The following is an 18,310-nucleotide window of genomic DNA, read 5'->3' as shown; positions in this document are numbered from 1 at the left end:
GTATATGGCCAATATACCATGGCTAAGGGCTGTTCTTATGTACGACACAACGCGGAGTGCCTGGACACAGTTCTTAGCCGAGGTATATTGGTCATATATCACAAACCCCTGAGGTGCCTTATTGCTATTATAAATTGTTTACCAATGTAATTAGAGCAGTAAAAATAACTTTTGTCATACCTGTGGTATACATACCACGGTTGTCAGCCAATCAGCATTCATGGCTCGAACCACCCAGCTTTTGGACTGCCCAAAATAGGCTTCTTTTTTATTTTACTAGTTGTGCATTTAGGTTGAGCACTCCCCAAACATCCATTTTTAGAGGTGTATTTATTATTAAAGTGCAAGTTCCAAAAAATAACACGCATACAGGTGCATGGACTGCCTATATAAATATCACTAAAACAAACACATTGGAAATCTGGACAGTCACTTTTTTCCTATATATAAATGCAAGTGATTAACAAATGGAATTATATAAATTTTTATAGCCTGACATTTTGACATGATTCTAAGTTTCAATGACGCAAAAGTAACACTGGTGAGATGACAACGGTAACACCGGTGAGAATGACCATATAATAACGTACCAGGGAATGAGTAGGGCGTTTCTGCCTCTAAAGAGGTCCCCATCCAAGGCATTCACAATCACTGTATGACACAACTGGCTGTGACTTCTGGTATGCTGTCTAGGCTGGGGCTCTTTTTAATCGTCTTTGCTTTGTAGTGTTCAGCTCCCCTGTCTAAGATGTTCTGGAGGATGTCCTTGCTCTCACTGGTAGGCAGGTTAAAGAAGAAGTACTGTGGAGCCATCTGAATGAACCTGGGTGGAGGGAGGGAGGGAGTGGGAATCATTGGTGAATTGGATTTCCATTCATTCTGTTCTGATTTCACTTTTTTTTTGTCTTATTCACTTGCACTTGAAGTGCACATTTAACATAGCACAGGAACATTGGGTCACCTGCAATTAAGGAGAGCAACCTAAGTGGGAATTGAAATGAGTTTGAGATGATCATAGACAACCGTACCAGAATCTCTCAATCCAGGGTTTCCTATGAATGACCCTTTATTGGATATAGCACTTACAGTAACATCAAACAGCTGTGAGGGGCACCATTTGGTAAACATTTGTGATTAAAAAGCTACATTTTTAGGTGTGTAACCTAAGACAGCATGTGTAAGCTACCAGGCTTTCTCTTTCATTAACTGTCCCCATTAAGACAGCACTGTCTAAGTACTGTAGCTGTGCTATCCATAATCCATTTTTAAGGGCAGGATTAAGAAGACCCTTTCCAGTTACAATCTGACTATAATGTGCCTGGGCCAAAACAGAAAGTAGTGTCTGGGAACTCTTGTCTCTCCCTGAAGTGAATATCTGTAGTTATCTATTTGAAGCTACACATGGTTATAGCCTATTATTGAGTTGTTTTTGGATATTATCGTTGATATACTATATTTTTATATATTCTGTTTGTTTTGTTGATGTTTATCTTTCACAAATGATTACTTCAGATCTGCAGACCTAGTCTACTTACTCCTCTGGTGATATGTGGGACACGGTGCGGATGCAGTTGTCCTCTGAGAAGGTGTACTCATGGAAGAGGACCCACTCCGGCAGGCCCAGTTTGGGCGTCTTGGTGCCGTAGGCAGAGAGAGGGTGAATCTGGGCCACGTGTTTGTGCGTCAACATGAAATAATTCCCTGATGAGTCCACATCCCTCGCCACCTGAAAGTCATAACAGTACAGTATCTGTCTTTTATAATCACTCCAAGTAAATGGTAGATTGTACCTTTTCAAGTGTCATAGTATTATCAGTTTTCAATAGATATCTAATGCTAGAAGGTAGAAGCCATATTACCTGCATGAAGAAGCCGGCTAACAGCGCTCTCTTGATGTTGATGATGTTTCCCTTGGAACCAAAGGAAGGCATGGATACAGGCAGCTCTATCCTCCTCAGGATGTCAGTCAGCTCAGAGCGAATAGCATCAGCCGTCTGCAGGGCAGACAGACTCAGGAAGTAGTCCTGACACCACTTCTCCACACTGACAACTGGACCACGCCAAACCAGAGAGGAATTTAGGGTTGCATAATGTACATTACAAGCATCAATCAATGACAAGTCTATGGCCAATGTTAACCTAGTTTTCTTCTAACTGTTTGTGGCTAAAGGTAGGCCTATGTGAACTCACAGGGCTCCTGCTGGTTCTGTTTGAAAGCCTTGTAGATGTTGATTAGGGTGAAGTGATCTCCTTCTGGGTGCTGGAACTTAAGGTGACACTGAGAGGCCTCTAGCCTCAACTCAATTGAGGGGACCAGGTAGCAGCTTGGTGCTAAGAGAGGGGCAGCATGATAGAAGGGGTTAGTGCATCAATATTGTACACTATGAAGTATATGTGAGGTTTGACATGACTTCACTTTGTATGAGGTCAGCAAGTGCGCCAGTATGACGACAGCGTGGTGGTGTGTATGTTAACATGAATCTTTAATGTGGTATACAGAGCACAAGTTGAAGTCCCCACACACCTGCCAGCATGGCGGCGATGGTGATCACCTCGCTGACACAGTCAAACTCGCAGGAAGCAAGTAGTGTCTTGGCCATCTGGGGCTCCAGGGGGAACTCAGACATGATGATGCCGATCTCCGACAGGTTCCCATCGTCATCCAGGGCTGCTAGGTAGTCCAGTTCCTCTAAAGCCTGCATCAGACCTTCAGGATCTGGTGGAAATAACACAACCATGGATATGAATCTAAACTGTGCATGACAGAACTGTGAAGTATCTGACTTCATAAAGATAATCATCTGTAAACTGTTTGTTTACAATGTTGTAAAACAGATTATTTGGTAATGTTGTACAACAGCAGGCTAAATTGATTGTAATCTTAATCTTCAATATCCTTCTTTCAGATGTGCATCACTGTGCAAAATAAATGTTCTGAGAAGCTTTGCTTTACACTGCCACTTCTGGACGTGACAATGTTTTCAACAACAAAACTAGAGTATACAGGGCAATACGCATCTCAAATATACGGTCACGTTATGGTCATTATGGTAATAGTCTAATCCTGAGAAACAGCATCACAACAGCAACAACATAATAATAACATCACACACCAATTTAGCACACACTTTCAATCTAAATGTCATCCAATCATGGGGCTTATAGTGGAATGCCCACATTGCCCTGCTGCACACCATTAAGCTGTAGTGCTTGGCAGGGCTTAGAGACACGCACGCACGCACACACACACAGAGAGCTTGGCTAAGCTCTTATCTCTAATGAGTGTTAGCACTCCATGGCCTCTGCTGCATCACTAGGCCCAGGGAGCCAGATCTCACAGAAGCAGGTCAACTCTGAAAACAATGCCGGTAGAACAAGGCTTGTCAGTTTAGCTTACGCACGGCTCACCGCACTCCAATGGAACACAATACCACACAGGCCAAACTAACTAACTGAGCTCAACCCAAAATGTCTCTCTACAGGATGCATGGAGCTCAAAACTCTACATACAAAACAACACTGGTGTTATGCCAACCCAACCAATCAAGGGACATTATTGCATTATGGATGTAATTTCATTGTACTGATGTATCACTCCATTCAGTATGTATACATTTAGCTGTCCTGTCACATTGGTACTGTAGATACATTAAATGTAATGCTGAAGAAAGACCTTGTACTTGTTCAGCCTGTTTCGCCGTACCTGGCCTGTCGATGAAGTCACAGCGGCCCAGGCCACCGATGTCCATCCTCTTCAGGAAGAGCACGGTGGATGTGATGTCAGACTCCAGGATGTGGGGGCGTGTCTCGCTGGGCAGGGGTGTGTCCTCTGGGTACAGACAGAAACTCTTCCCTGCGGGAAGTGATGCGCTCAGCTTAGCAAGAACACAACTCTCCAGACTGTAACACTCCTGGACTTTGATACTGATTTCAGTCTTTGTCATACCTGTTGGTCCTACAAGCTGTTTGCGGCTCTCTGCTTGACTCCTACTGATAGGTTGAATGGTGACTGAGTTCGCCCTGATCCTAGGGTTATAAACCTATAAAATGAGGAAAGACAGACATTCATTAATTTAAATAAACCACCACTAACTATAATTTATTACATTGTAGTTACTAAAAAGCTTCTCTTAAAATAACTATTCGTCAATATGTTACTCACATTTCTTTTCTGGACACCGGAATCGATGACAAAGTTCAGCATGTGCACAGCCCAAAAGAGGTCTTCATTTGGACTGGAGGTGAGGAAGACTCTTCTGCACCGGCCGTCCTCTTCACTTGGCATGGGCAGAGTCCCACCCAGCCCAGGGTGCACCGAGATAGGAAGAAGTTCCCCTAGATGTGGAGATATATTGACCTCCTCGCGACGGAGGATATCGCGGGCCAGATCTATCTCCTGAGATAGGGAAAACACAAGAGAGAAGGTTGGGAAAAGCTATTCTCCAAGCAACAGTTGTCATGGTATGGCTTCTCCCACATTCCCAGACTGTAGACTAGGAGATTACATTTTAAGCAGATCTTACTTGAGTTGTGGCCAAAAATACGACTATGTCCCCTTCCTCTTGGGAGTGGTGTATCTCCAGAACCAGTCGCAGGGCAGAGCAGAAGTAGTCCTTGTGGCTGGTACCAGTATACACCGCCTCCGCTGAACACACGCCCTCCAGCTGGATCAGTGGGACATTCCTGTAGTGGCCCAGTAGTTTGGGTCCTGGGTGTGTAGCTGTGAGGAGCACCACACGGAGCTCGGGCCTCTGCAGGGCGATGTCCGTGAGCAGGCCCAGCAGAACGTCTGTACTGACCGTCCTCTCATGGGCCTGGTCAATGACGATGACACCGTAGTGCTCCAGCATGGGGTCTGACATCATCTCTCTGAGCAGCATGTCGCTAGTGCAGTACCTGGAGTGGTGAAGAAGGGAAGACTCTTACAAAAACGTAAAAGCAATCAATTCTAGTGCACTAATAGCAAATTACAGCCAAAGGTGTAAGACAAGAGGATGTATTAGCCGTCCTACTGAAAGGGTCCTTAATGAAGCTGCTTTGTGCTAGTGTCATTTACTCTAGTAATTAGTCTGGTCAGTGGATTCATTAGGTCTCCGTGGCTGCCTATTTTCTTAGCTTGTCCTGTGTTTTTGTTCCCCGGCTGACTTATGGCAGTGAGAGATGTGGGAGCGTGGCATATGGTCAGAGTTAGACCTGGGAAGCTGCAGTGGAGCTTCTGAAAAGAGGCCCCTCAACTCTTATGTTCACTTCTTTAAAAATAAAAACTGGAAAGAGGTGGGTGATGTAAGTGTGTTTGAGAAAGAGAGTGTGTGTGTGTGTGTGTGTGTGTGTGTGTGTGTGTGTGTGTGTGTGTGTGTGTGTGTGTGTGTGTGTGTGTGTGTGTGTGTGTGTATTTGTGAAATAGTGTGTGAGCAGTGTGTTAAATAGTGTTTACAGACCTGAGAACAGTGTCACCTGAGCAGCATGTCTCTAGGGGGATGCTGTAGCCCACTTCATGACCAATGTTGACATCCATCTCATCAGCTACACGCAGGGCCAGATCCACTGTATGTTGCCTGTGGTCCTGGGTACACACCACCATGCCATTCTGGTACTGGACAGACAGGCAGAACTCTGCACACCACTGGGGGATCTGAGCATGCCACAGGAAGAAAGATAAGAACATGAAACACTGTCAAAACAGATTCTCCTTTCTCTATTCACATCCTTCAGTCATAATGAGAGCATTCATTAAACCCCTCATTTCACTTACCAGTTGGACAATCTTAATTTTTTCCTGAAGTGTGCATTGGTTCAGTACTTCTCACACATGTAAAAACATTGGATTAGTATAGGCATGGGCTAGACTAGAGGGAGATTCCACAATAAACCTATCCCTTATACTAGTCCTTCTCTTTCAAATCCATGAAGGGAATTGAACAAGTGCACAATTTGTGAGAAAGGAGCGGTTTTTGGGATGCAACCCATAGTCATTATGTATTACAAATATACACTGAGTCTACCAAACATTAGATACACCCCCACTCTTTTGCCCTCAGAACAGCCAATTCGTTGGGGGATGGACTCTACAAGGTGTAGAAAGCATTCCACTGGGATGCTGGCCCATGTCGACTCCAATGCTTCCCACAGTTGGATGTCCTTTGGCTGGTGGATCATTCTTGATACACAAGAAAAAATGTTGAGTGTGAAAAATCCAGCAGCGTTGCAGTTCTTGACACAAACCAGTGCGCCTGGCACCTACTACCATACCCCTTTAAAAGACACATTTTTTGAATTGCCCGTTCACCCTCTGAATGGCACACATAGACAATCCATGTCTCAATTGTCTCAAGGCTTAAAAATCCTTCTTTAACCTGTCTCCTCCCCTTCATCTACACTAATTGAAGTGGATTTAACAAGTGATATCAATAAGGGATCATAGCTTTCAACTGGATTCCCCTGGTCAGTCTATGTCATGGAAAGAGCAGGTGTTCTTAATGTTTTCTATACTCAGTGTATCGTTAGAGCAAACCTAGTTATTGTCAGAAGGGAGAGTAATCAACTCACCTGACAGCTTCTGCCAGTTTTTGCAGTGCCAGAGACAATAACAAACTGCTTGTTGGCCAGCTTGTCCATGAAATCACACTTGGCTTTCCAAACTGGTAGAGCCATCCTTTCCTTCAGTAATGTGTAATATCGAGAGGAGTAGGGTAGTCCGTCAAATGTATTAAACTCCAAAACATCATCATATTCCACATGTTCTTGACCTGCTCCTTCTGTTTCGAAGGCTACTCTATCCTCCCAATACTTCTCTCCGATTGTTATGCCCTGCGCCATGGTTGAGAAACAGCCTCAAAAATGAATGATAAAAATGAAGAATGTTTTGTGATTTTATATAATTTAAAAGTAGGTTGTTCAAGCTAAATAAAATCGCTTCGAATGCCTCTGCCCTGCTCAAAGCCGGGGGAGCCTGAATAATTAAACGTGCTCCGGCGACACAGTGAAGGATGGATTGGTCATGTGGCCACTTAATCCCGAAGAGTCCCAACAGATGAGGCCATGATGGGACAGGCTAAAGCATAGTAGAATAGAGAACAATAGTTTGAAAGGACAAAAATAGAGAACATGGTCTGTGTGGAGGAGTGTGCGCAGCTGAACGGTTATGCATTTGCAACAATGTTGCAGACATATAGAATGAGATGAATACTGCAAAAGATAAATCACTAGCTAGGTTGAAAATATAACGTTACATATTTTCAACCTAGTTAAATCACACAGGGTTGTCCAAAAGTTCTAAGGATTTTCGCACGTCAGGTTTTCCCGTACATGCCACATGTGGTTCCCATAGCAACCATAAAATGGCATCAACAAGATAACTGCTTTCTGTGACAATGACAAATCCAGGTATGTCAATTTTAGGTTTACTTTGATTTCCGTCTTGAATCAAAGACTGTTTTCAGAAATTCAGGATTGCAAACTACAGCAGGTTTAGCTAGCTAACGTGAAGTTATATAGAGCTGGCTTTAGTTAGCTAATTTAGTAGTTAAGCTATACTGTAACGCGTTAGTAGCTTAGCTAACTTTACTGTATATCTTAAAGTTACAGCAAGCTGGACCTAACCTTCAGCAATTCGGCAAATCATTCACTGGTTCACAGTCTTTGGTGGCCTTTGGTGCACAATCATTTATTTACAATAAATAAAATGCTAAAACGGCTAAAACAAAGTCCCAGAAAGTTTTCTGTTTTGTGTAATTTACAGCTAGTAGTGCCATCATGTGGTCATGGCCAGAAATGCAACCCTCTGTACTGTAATGTAAGTTATATAGCTCGCCTGTAAAATGTGTTAAGATTAAGGCCAACTCTCCCAGACCCCCACCTTATCCCTTTCAATGTCTGTGCTGTTCTTTAGGCAGCCATAAACCATTCAAGGCACCGACTCCTCCTGTCATTGGTAAAGTGAGTCACCATAGCATTGACCTGAGCTGGGAGACAGAGGAGAATGAACCACGGACGGGCTCACCAGAGAAATGGACCCGCTTCTCTGTAGAAGAGATGGACCCCAAATCCCACACATATGGGACTATCTATGTGTGAGTATAAGTTATTCATAGATTACATCCTATGGGCCTAGAATAATATCTAATTCTAATTGACATAATCTAAGACTAGGCTTAACTGTGCTTTTGGCTCATCACCAGTGGGTACAGCAGTCACCACACTGTAGAAAGTTTGGAGCCCGGCACGTCCTATAAGTACAGACTGAGAATCACAAGACCAACTGGGGAGTCCCTCTACAGCCCGGCTGTGTCTGTCTCTACCACACGTGAGTATACTGTACATAGCACTCTTTCAGTTGACATATCTGCTTTATCAAAATTATATTTATGTTCTTTGACATCTATATAATGTCATCCAGGTGAGCCTATGAGTGGGAAGAACCTCCATCTTGCTGTCAACATGAATGATGAGGAGGACATGACCAGAGTGTTGGAGTCTGGGTGAGCAATGAGCAGATGGACTATAGGATAGAATTTTGAGATACTCTTATGGTTAATGTCATGCTTTATTTCTCTCCAGGACAGTCAGTGTGAACGTCAATGACAAACACGGTTTCACTCCTCTCATGGTGTCTGCACAGAAAGGCTTTGCCAGGTAAAACCTTACAGGGCGAGTCTTGCTCACCAAGCTCTCCTAGTAATGGAATAATGTCACTATTATGCTTGAAACCTTTTCTATGAACTTGGATCTTTTTCAGACTGGTTCACAAATTGGTAGAACACGGTGCAGACGTGAATATGAAGAACGGTAGTGGGAAAGACAGGTGTGCAAACACATACAGTATTATGTACCTTGCCTTTGCAAATAGACTTCTACTGTATTTGCTCACATTTACAGTACAAACGTTGTGGGTAAATGAACAATGGGTTTGTGATTGACCATTTACTGTGTCTATGTCAGTCTGATGCTGGCATGTTTCTTTGGCCACCTGGACATAGTGAAGTACCTGAGGAGATTTGGGGCCACGTGGCAGTCCCAGGACATGGGGGGCTGTACCCCCCTCCACTGGGCAGCTGACGGAGGACACCTTGCTGTCATAGCCTACATGATCCAGGATGGCTGTGAGGTAAGACTGGTGTCAGCATTTATGAGCTTTATAAGCTGGCCATGTCTGAAATTGCACTTTATTCCCTACTGTACATGTAAAGTGCACTACTAAAACTAAAAATAAATTGTACTTGTAAAAAACTTTTTACCCATTTCGTGATATCCAATTGGTAGTTACAGTCTTGTAAGAGAGCCATGCGTCCTCAGAAACACGACCCTGCCAAGCCGCACTGCTTCTTGCGAGGCCAGCCACACCAATGTGTCGGAGGAATCACCGTACAACTGGCTACCGTGTCAGCATGCATGCGCCCGACTCCCCACATGAGGCACTAGAGCGCGATGGGACAAGGACATCCCAGGTGGCCAAACCCACGCCCTAACCCGGACGACACTGGGCCAATTGTGCACCGCCTCAAGGGTCTCCCGGTCGCGGCCGGCTGCAACACAGCCCGGGTCTGTAGTGAGGCCTCTAGCACTGCGATGCTCCACTAAAGTGCACTACTTTTAACCAGAGCCTTAGTTTCATTATCAAAAGTAAAAGACTAAAGGGAGTGAAAGAGTTCTAATTTTGAGGCTAAAATGCATGTTGATTGTTGTCTCAGTTGAACGTTAGGGACACCGTGTCCCACTGGACTCCTCTGATGAGGGTGTCAGCGGTCAGTGGGAACCCAGCGGTGGCCTCTCTCCTCATCAGAGCCGGGGCTGATGTCAACACCAGGGACAAGGATGGCAAAACACCACTTATGGTACACTTCACACTCTTCCCAAAACTTTGTTGTGCCACTCATGGTGCAAACTCAGCAAGACCCCTTAGGAAATAGGACATGGGACAGGAAAGTTGATAGAGGACAAGGCAAGCAGTCAATATAACGAGTGTGTCTGCTAGGTGGCAGTGTTGAACAACCATGAGGAGCTGGTGCAGCTGTTGTTGGACAGTGGGGCCGACCACGATGTGAAGAACGAGGTAATGACAACTTACAGCATGGGTTCTGTTGCAATTAGAGCAATTTAAATCATTCTGTAATTGACTGATATTTTTGTGTTTGTAGTTTGGGTCAGGGGCAGCTGAAATGGCAAAGGCCTTTGGAAGAGAGGTAATGTATTTCTCCATATCCATTACTGTTGTGTTATATGCTACTGTTATAGTGAATATATGAGCAAATGTTGATTATCATTTTTCCCCCCTCCAGAATATCATCAGTTTATTAGAAGGACGGAAGAGTATAGTCAGAGATGGTATAGTCCATTATTAAAGAGTATAGTCAGAGATGGTATAGTCCATTATTAAAGAGTATAGTCAGAGATGGTATAGTCCATTATTAAAGGGCTTTGGTGGACAGCATTATTATTCTAATAGCTTTATTACTGTTGTTTATTTATTAACATATTGTATGTATGTGCTGTATCTTAAACCTGTATTTTTATCTGGATATTTGTTTTGTATAACAAAACATGTATACATATACTGTATACCAATTTGTAAGGATGAATGAAATAATAAACCATTAAGAATTCCCTCAAGACCCAAAGGATTGACTTGGTTTCGCTATACCGTACAGATACAGTGAGCACCAAACGTATTGGGACAGTGATATTTGTTGTTGTTTTGGCTCTGTACTCCAGCACTTAGGGAAAATTCACTTACAGTACCAGTCAAAAGTTTGGACATACCTACTCATTCAATAAAAAAAAAATTCAAAGGCATTTTTACTATTTCCTATATTGTATAATAGTCGTGAAGACAACACTATGAAATAACACATATGGAATCATGTTGTAACCAAAAAAGTGTTAACAAATCAAAATATATTTTATATTTGAAATTCTTCAAAGTAGCCACCCTTTGACTTGATGACAGCTTTGCACACTCTTGGCATTCTCTCAACCAGCTTCACCTGGAATGCTTTTCCAACAGTCTTGAAGGAGTTCCCATATATGCTGAGCACTTGTTGGCTGCTTTCCTTCACTCTGCGGTCCAACTCATCCCAAACCATCTCATTTGGGTTGCGGTCAGGTGATTGTGGAAAAGGTCATCTGATGCAGCACATTCACTCTCCTTCTTGGTCAAATAGCCCTTACACAGCCTGGAGGTGTGTTTTCGGTCATTGTCCTGTTGAAAAACAAATGATAGTCCCACTAAGCGCAAACCAGATGAGATGGCGTATTGCTGCAGAATGTTGTGGTAGCCATACTGGTTAAGACGCACAAATATCATACCCCCCCCCACAAAAATGATAACCTCCCCTTTTATTGTAATGGGGGTATGATATTTGTGCGTCTGTAACTTTCTCACTCATTATTATTCATGATTCATTCAGGACTATCCATAATCATGGTAGCAACCACATTAATGTAGAAGTGTTTAGAAGCATATTCGATTCTTATTTACAATAAAAATGACAATACATTATTTACCATTCATTTCTATTGGGCACAAAATTATCTGAAACACAACCAAAACAAACTACAAACTTGTTGGATGCATTTGCTGAGTCACAAGCCTGATGTAGTCATTGCGTGTTATGAATATGTCCACAACCACTAAGCTTTTGACGACTTTAATACACATATACTGTAAGTGAATATGTCCCAATACTTTTGCTCTCCGAAAATGGGGGGACTATATAGAAAAAGTGCTGTAATTTCTAAATGGTTTACACGATATGGATGAAAATACCCTCAAATTAAATCTTACAGTCTGCACTGAAACCTCATAGTCCTTAGTATCATTTAAAATCCAAATTGCTGGAGTACAGAGCCAAAACAACAAAACATGTGCCACTGTCCCAATACTTTTTGAGCTCACTGTGTCTGATTAAACATCATCCTGCAAGAGGGAGTCAGAGATTTCACATTGCTGTGCAAATTAGTCATGTATTATTATTTGTAATAAAATGTTTAGTGTTAAGTCGTCTGCCTACATTCACCTGTACAGTCAGCAAAATAAGTGCAAATATATCAAATGAACAGCAATAGAGAAACCTCATTTGACTCTGCAATGTCAATGTTCAAGTACTCCAACTGCCCCAGAATCACAGCTTTTTACCATAATCCGCATTCCTTGAGGAGTTTAATAAAACACACATGTTTTATTGAACAGGAGAAACCATCACTTTATTGAACAGGATAAACCATCGCTTTATTTAGGTTCTAACTGCTCTTGTAAAAAATAAAGCATAAAAGAAAAGAAACATGATTGCTGACAGATACTATATTTACACTAACTGTACAATGGCTAGTCATTTGAAAATGTAATAGTTATACCCCAAAAAATACAGTACATTTGTAAAAAGCAACTTTTACACAGATGAACAGACCTGAAGATCTTCCAAAACTGACAAATGCTGACATCAGACAGCAGTATATCTACATCTGTAAAACTGTAACACATACAGTGCTTACTAAAAGTGTAAATGCAACTATGCAATGAACTTCTGATGCAAGTCCAATGTAAGTAGTGCATTCCACAATATTGAGCGACAAGACGTATATTGCATATGCAAACACACACATATGCATCCATTTAACTAAAGCACACCAGTACTTTGGTGATGACCCACTACATTGCAGACCAGGTTTGATATTTTGTTTTACACCTACAATAATGCAACCATATGTGTCCCTGTTTTACTGCTGTACTGACTGCTTTTACGTGTAAAAGTTCCCTCCTGTTGAAACAATCTTATGAGTAGTTATGAGAGTGAGGTCATAACTGCATATGGAAGGCGTGCTCTCACACACATGCGCGCACCCCCCCCCCCCCCCCCCCCCCCCCCCCCAACCCCGTGCCTTGCCAAAGGACTGAGCAGTATGAGGAACACTCTTACTCAGCATTCATCAAAGCTATGTTTAATGAAACATTGTGACCAAGACATGATGCACCCGGTCTCTACTTTCATTTGGACATTTTAATGTACTGGAAATCTAAAAGTCCACAAATTGTTGGTCAAGTTTAAAGGGACAAAAACTCAACACTCAATACAGGTATTGGGAGTATGTCCTGTAATAGACTGTAATATTTCAATGGACAAATTAAACTTAATGGGAGTCTTGAAAACTTCAAAGGAGATTTGCATACCAATGTGTGACACCAAGCTCCAATATCAAATGAATAGTGATAAATATGTCAAGTACTGGGAATTACCTCATAAACCAAACCACTTGGCCATACTTTTGTCTGAGTGAACTTTGAAAATACAGAAATGAATAAAACATCGGTTGGGTTTGGACTGTTCACAACACTGAAGTCATCCTGACACTACAGCATCAAGTGAGTTAAGATAGTTCATGTAGCACGCTCCTCCACAAGCCCTGTTATATTGCATTATTTGGTGTTGCTGTAATTCTCTGAAACCCGGCAGGGTCAGGTCATATCACACTCCTTGCTCCGCTGGGAGCATTACGTATTGCACAACTGCCAGCAAATACTCCAAGCTGTGTGTAAGAGAGTTGATTATTTAGTGAAGTAGTGAATACAGCATATCCTTCAAGTTTGTGGTCCTAACATGAACTAATAAGGGTATGTAAGAGCCCAACACCATTTGTCAATTAGTAAACGTGTTCAAGTTTGCCAGTGGAGGTTAGATATACTGTTCTTTGGGGTAGTTCTGTAATTGGGTCCAATACCCTGCCAATTAAAATATTAGGGTATACAGTTGAAGTCAGAAGTTTACATACACTTATGTTGGAGTCATTAAAACTCGTTTTTCAACCACTCCACAAATTTCTTGTTAACAAACTAAAGTTTTGGCAAGTCGGTTAGGACATCTACTTTGTGCATGACATAAGTAATTGTTCCAACAATCGTAAACAGACAGATTATTTCACTTATAACTTACTGTATCACAATTCCAGTGGGTCAGAAGTTTACATACACTAAGGTGACTGTGCCTTTAAACAGCTTGGAAAATTCCAGAAAATTATGTCATGGCTTTTGAAGCTTCTGATAGGCTAATTGACATCATTTGAGTCAATTGGAGGTGTACTTGTGGATGTATTTCCAGGCCTACCTTCAAACGCAGTGCCTCTTTGCTTGACATCATGGGAAAATCAAAAGAAATCAGCCAAGACCTCAGAAAAAATATTGTAGACCTCCACAAGTCTGGTTCATCCTTGGGAGCAATTTCCAAATGCCTGAAGGCACCACGTTCATCTGTACAAACAATAGTACACAAGTATAAACACCATGGGACCAGCCGTCATACCGCTCAGGAAGGAGACGTGTTCTTTCTCCTAGAGATGAACGTACTTTGGTGTGAAAAGTGCAAATCAATCCCAGAACAACAGCAAAGGACCATGTGAAGATGCTGGAGGAAACAGGTAGAAACATATCTATATCCACAGTAAAACGAGTCCTATATCGACATAACCTGAAAGGCCGCTCAGCAAGTAAGAAGCCACTGCTCCAAAACCACCATAAAAACGCCAGACTACAGTTTGCAACTGCACATGGGGACAAAGCTCATACTTTTTGGAGAAATGTCCTCTGGCCTGATGAAACAAAAATAGAACTGTTTGGCCATAATGACCATCGTTGTGTTTGGAGGAAAAAGGGGGAGGCTTGCACGCCGAAGAACACCATCCCAACCGTGAAGCACGGGGGTGGCAGCATCATGTTGTGGGGGTGCTTTGCTGCAGGAGGGACTGGTGCACTTCACAAAATAGATGGCATCATGAGGCAGGAAAATTATGTGGATATATTGAAGCAACATCTCAAGACATCAGTCAGGAAGTTAAAGCATGGTTGCAAATGGGTCTTCCAAATGAACAATGACCCCAAGCATACTTCCAAAGTTGTGACAAAATGGCTTAAGGACAACAAAGTCAAGGTATTGGAATGGCCATCACAAAGCCCTGACCTCAATCCTATAGAACATTTGTGGGCAGAACTGAAAAAGCATGTGCAAGCAAGGGGCCTACAAACCTGACTCAGTAACACCAGTTCTGTCAGGAGGAATGGGCCAAAATTCATCCAATTTATTGTGGGAAGCTTGTGGAAGGCTACCCGAAACGTTTGACCCAAGTTAAACAATTTAAAGGCAATGCTACCAAATACTAATTGACTGTATGTAAACTTCTGACCCACTGGGAATGTGATGAAATAAATAAAAGCTGAAATAAATCATTCTCTCTACTATTATTCTGACATTTCACATTCTTAAAATAAAGTGGTGAGCCTAACTAACCTAAGACAGGGAATTTTTACGAGGATTAAATGTCAGGAATTGTGAAAAACTGAGTTTAAATGTATTTGGCTAAAGTGTATGTAAACTTCCAACTTCAACTGTATATGAATAAAGATCATGTATGAATACAAAGATCACGTAACAGTCAATTCTCAAGTACGTGTCCATTCTGAACAATTCCCTTGCTTTTGCACTGAATTGGATTAGTCGAAACACACCTCAATTGATACGTCCAACATGTCAGTCAACACCGTTTCTGATTATGAAGTGAGTGGACGCATTTGAATGTAAAAGCAGTTCTTATTAATGATAAACTGAACAAAAATTCCCAGTCCCTAACACTGCTGCTTAGTGAGTTACAAGTTACTCTCAAAGTGTTCCATGCAGTGCTCTGTTTCCCTTTAACTTTAACCCAATCTGTGTTTCTCTCTTCAATTATTCTAGGAACTTCACAGGATAAAAATAAAATACTTTTTTTCAGTATGTCTCTCCTTAACTGTATATTTAAAAACATACCCTCCATTATATGGCAAACTGGTCTTCTGATTTTGCTGGGGGTAATTTTTTTTAATCACCAACAGCGATCCAAGTCTCAATATGCTACTGTCAATAGGGTCTACCAGAGTGCACTGTGCACACGGTAATAATAAATATAGACATTAAATAGTTCATTTGTACCTGAGCGAGGACAACAAAAGCAGAGGTACAGCACCAAGGTTTGAAGTCAGTCTCCTTTCCCTAAAACTCTGAGACACTTTCAAAGTTGCAAAGGTCTGGTATTCTTGTAGTGCAAATATGGGTCTCCATCCATAGAGCGCTCCACTTTTCCATTCCATCAGATCTTCGTTGAGATCAGCGGTCAAAATGATGAGTCTTTGGCAGTCTCGGGGGTTGTATGGGTGCAGGTCTGAAAAGTGAAAAAAGCACAAGTGAATGAAATGCAGAGCAAAGATTACATTAAAAAAAGAAAGAACAACCACTCCTCATAAACCTATCAACTTTGTGCCAGCCAGGCCACCGTAGCACAGACCTGTTCAGTTGTGGATTGGTGAGCAGGGGTCTGGGTACGGTGGGGATGGGGATAGGGATGGGTCCAGGGAGGCGAACCCCTACCACCGAGGTGCTGCGTCCCACCCGAGCCCTCCTTCCCAGAGGGTCTGCAGGCAGGGGCTTCTGGGGTGGACTGGGTTTCTCACAGTCCTAGGAACAATAAACCAGAAGTTGAAGAGTAGTGTTGGTACTGAAACCTCACTAGAGGGCACTGTGTTATAGTGTGTCACCAACATAAGGTAGGCTCTGTACAATGCAGGTCTGTAGCCACCACTGTAGCAGTTCTCTCTGGAAGTTTAACTAAACGATGTGTCATCATGTGTTACTAATCTAAAACGGGGAGGGGAGGGGAGGGTGAGGTAATGACAAACATCTGCTAGCAGCATCCCAGCTGCTCTGTACAGTTTGTAGGGAGGAAAGGGAGAAACCTTGAGCAATACTCACAAATAAGTGCCAAGTTTCAGCAAACACCAAATGCAAAGCATTTAGAGAACTGAATGAAGTGTAAAAACATTCATCCATGTTGTTGTGAAATCACCGAAATCACTGTCACATATTAAGAGTGGAAAGTGTGTCCTAAACTAAATGAGTTTGTAGGGACTTCCAGCTCTGTAATGTTTTATGTGTCAGTGTCAGCAACTGCCTGAAGGTGATTTATACCGACAATGCTTGAAATGTTTTGTTCCACTGATGTGAAATAATATTGTTCCATTATGTGAGTGGTTTGAACATGGCTGCAGTAGGCAAAGTAGTGGGGTTATAGTAGCACCCGAAGACATGACATTAGTGTTGTGTTCGAGACTACCTAAAGCGAGACAGATTCAAAACCAAGACCGGAGCAAATCAAGTCAAGACTAAGACCGGAGGGAGGCGAGACTGAGTCAAAACCGAGACCGGAAGGGGAACAAGGGGTTCGAGACCGCTTCAAGACCGAGACCAGAAAAAGTCCAATTCAAGACCATGATTGTAATTTTGTCAAATCGTCACTGTAATAAGAGTTCACAATGTCCAGTATTTCTGTGTTCATATTTCAGAAGAACATATGGATTCTTAAGACATTCAGAATGGTGAAGAAATGCATACTGAGGGCAAATAGAGCCACTCTACAAATTATTACTAACCCAAACACAGTGGGGAACAATGAGGGCCTTCTACGCCTTCAGAGAAGGGCTAAGGATTTATAAAATAATAATAATAATTCGAATTATATTATTATTTTCAATGATGTTCTGATTTAATCTCTTCAATTTTTGTTGGAAAGGAAAGGGTTAGCACTGAAGAGAGAAAAAAATATCCAATCAGGATTTTTTCTTTGTTTGCCTCTGGGGAGATAAATCTAGCTAGCTAAATCAGTCATTGGCTAGGTCATCAGAAGCTAGATAGAAGGCATCTGCCATTCAACCAAAGATTTTTATAACTGAACCAAGATAGACTACAGCCCGTTGTTTCAAATGGGAACAAATGAGTCATAGTGGGCAGAACGAGCAAGGAGGTGGGCAGAGCCAAGCACGAGCTAGCGAGATCCTGTTGGCGCGTTGTAGTAGATATTTGCATATTTCCTTTAGGGAACTCCTACTCTGTAAAGTGCCCATGTGCAATAACGCAATTCGCCTTTGCACTCCTTCCAAACACTCCTTTTTTTTTACTTTAGCAAAGGGTAAAGTCTACAAACCTCTGTTCATAACATATTCTAGTTTGTGAACAGAAAACTGTATTGAGATTGATAATGAGAATATTAGCAGAATGTCAGCCAAAATCCATCTTGTTTCATCTTCTCCCACTGCCTGACACTTGGCTTCCTCTCACTACCATGTTTGGTAGTGGAAACGCCAAGCGGATGCTTCACATTTATACATCCGTGAAATATCTGTCTCATTGTTCTGTGATTCAACTGTATTAGGACATCATTTTGGAGTGACAGTGGAATCAACCAATCACATTTTGACTTGTAAAGGGTGGCACTGTTTTTACAAAAAACGTATGGAAACTTC

General features: G+C 42.2%; 3 protein-coding genes across 3 annotated transcripts in view; 1 reads left to right on the top strand and 2 right to left on the bottom strand.

Moving 5' to 3' along the window:
* Positions 1–648: 648 nt before the first annotated feature.
* Positions 649–6,816, bottom strand: LOC120017792 (putative pre-mRNA-splicing factor ATP-dependent RNA helicase DHX32). The gene is made up of 11 exons (XM_038960765.1): positions 6,547–6,816; positions 5,439–5,632; positions 4,524–4,896; positions 4,163–4,396; positions 3,947–4,040; positions 3,704–3,853; positions 2,525–2,716; positions 2,191–2,331; positions 1,860–2,050; positions 1,536–1,726; positions 649–823 (listed from the first exon to the last, which is right to left on the bottom strand). Exons 1-11 carry the CDS (start codon positions 6,814–6,816, stop codon positions 649–651), a joined length of 2,205 nt encoding a protein of 734 aa, XP_038816693.1.
* Positions 6,817–7,370: 554 nt separating this feature from the next.
* On the top strand, positions 7,371–10,337 carry fank1 (fibronectin type III and ankyrin repeat domains 1). Its single transcript, XM_038960764.1, has 11 exons — positions 7,371–7,383; positions 7,889–8,069; positions 8,178–8,302; positions 8,396–8,477; positions 8,557–8,631; positions 8,735–8,800; positions 8,938–9,114; positions 9,698–9,830; positions 9,971–10,048; positions 10,134–10,178; positions 10,275–10,337. The coding sequence occupies exons 1-11, from the start codon at positions 7,371–7,373 to the stop codon at positions 10,335–10,337; spliced, it is 1,038 nt and encodes a 345-aa protein (XP_038816692.1).
* Positions 10,338–15,308: 4,971 nt separating this feature from the next.
* The window catches only part of LOC120017790 (disintegrin and metalloproteinase domain-containing protein 12-like), a 60,192-nt gene continuing 57,190 nt past the window's right edge, over positions 15,309–18,310 (bottom strand). The window contains exons 20-21 of the mRNA XM_038960763.1: positions 16,300–16,469; positions 15,309–16,176 (exon numbers count right to left, since the gene is read on the bottom strand). Coding sequence (XP_038816691.1) covers positions 16,122–16,176; positions 16,300–16,469 — 225 coding nt within the window. The 3' untranslated portion in view covers positions 15,309–16,121. The remainder of the gene's footprint in view (positions 16,177–16,299; positions 16,470–18,310) is intronic.

The sequence above is a fragment of the Salvelinus namaycush genome, chromosome 22 (assembly GCF_016432855.1).
Source record: "Salvelinus namaycush isolate Seneca chromosome 22, SaNama_1.0, whole genome shotgun sequence".
Classification (NCBI taxonomy): Eukaryota; Metazoa; Chordata; class Actinopteri; order Salmoniformes; family Salmonidae; genus Salvelinus; species Salvelinus namaycush.
This window is presented reverse-complemented; position numbering and strand designations above follow the sequence as displayed.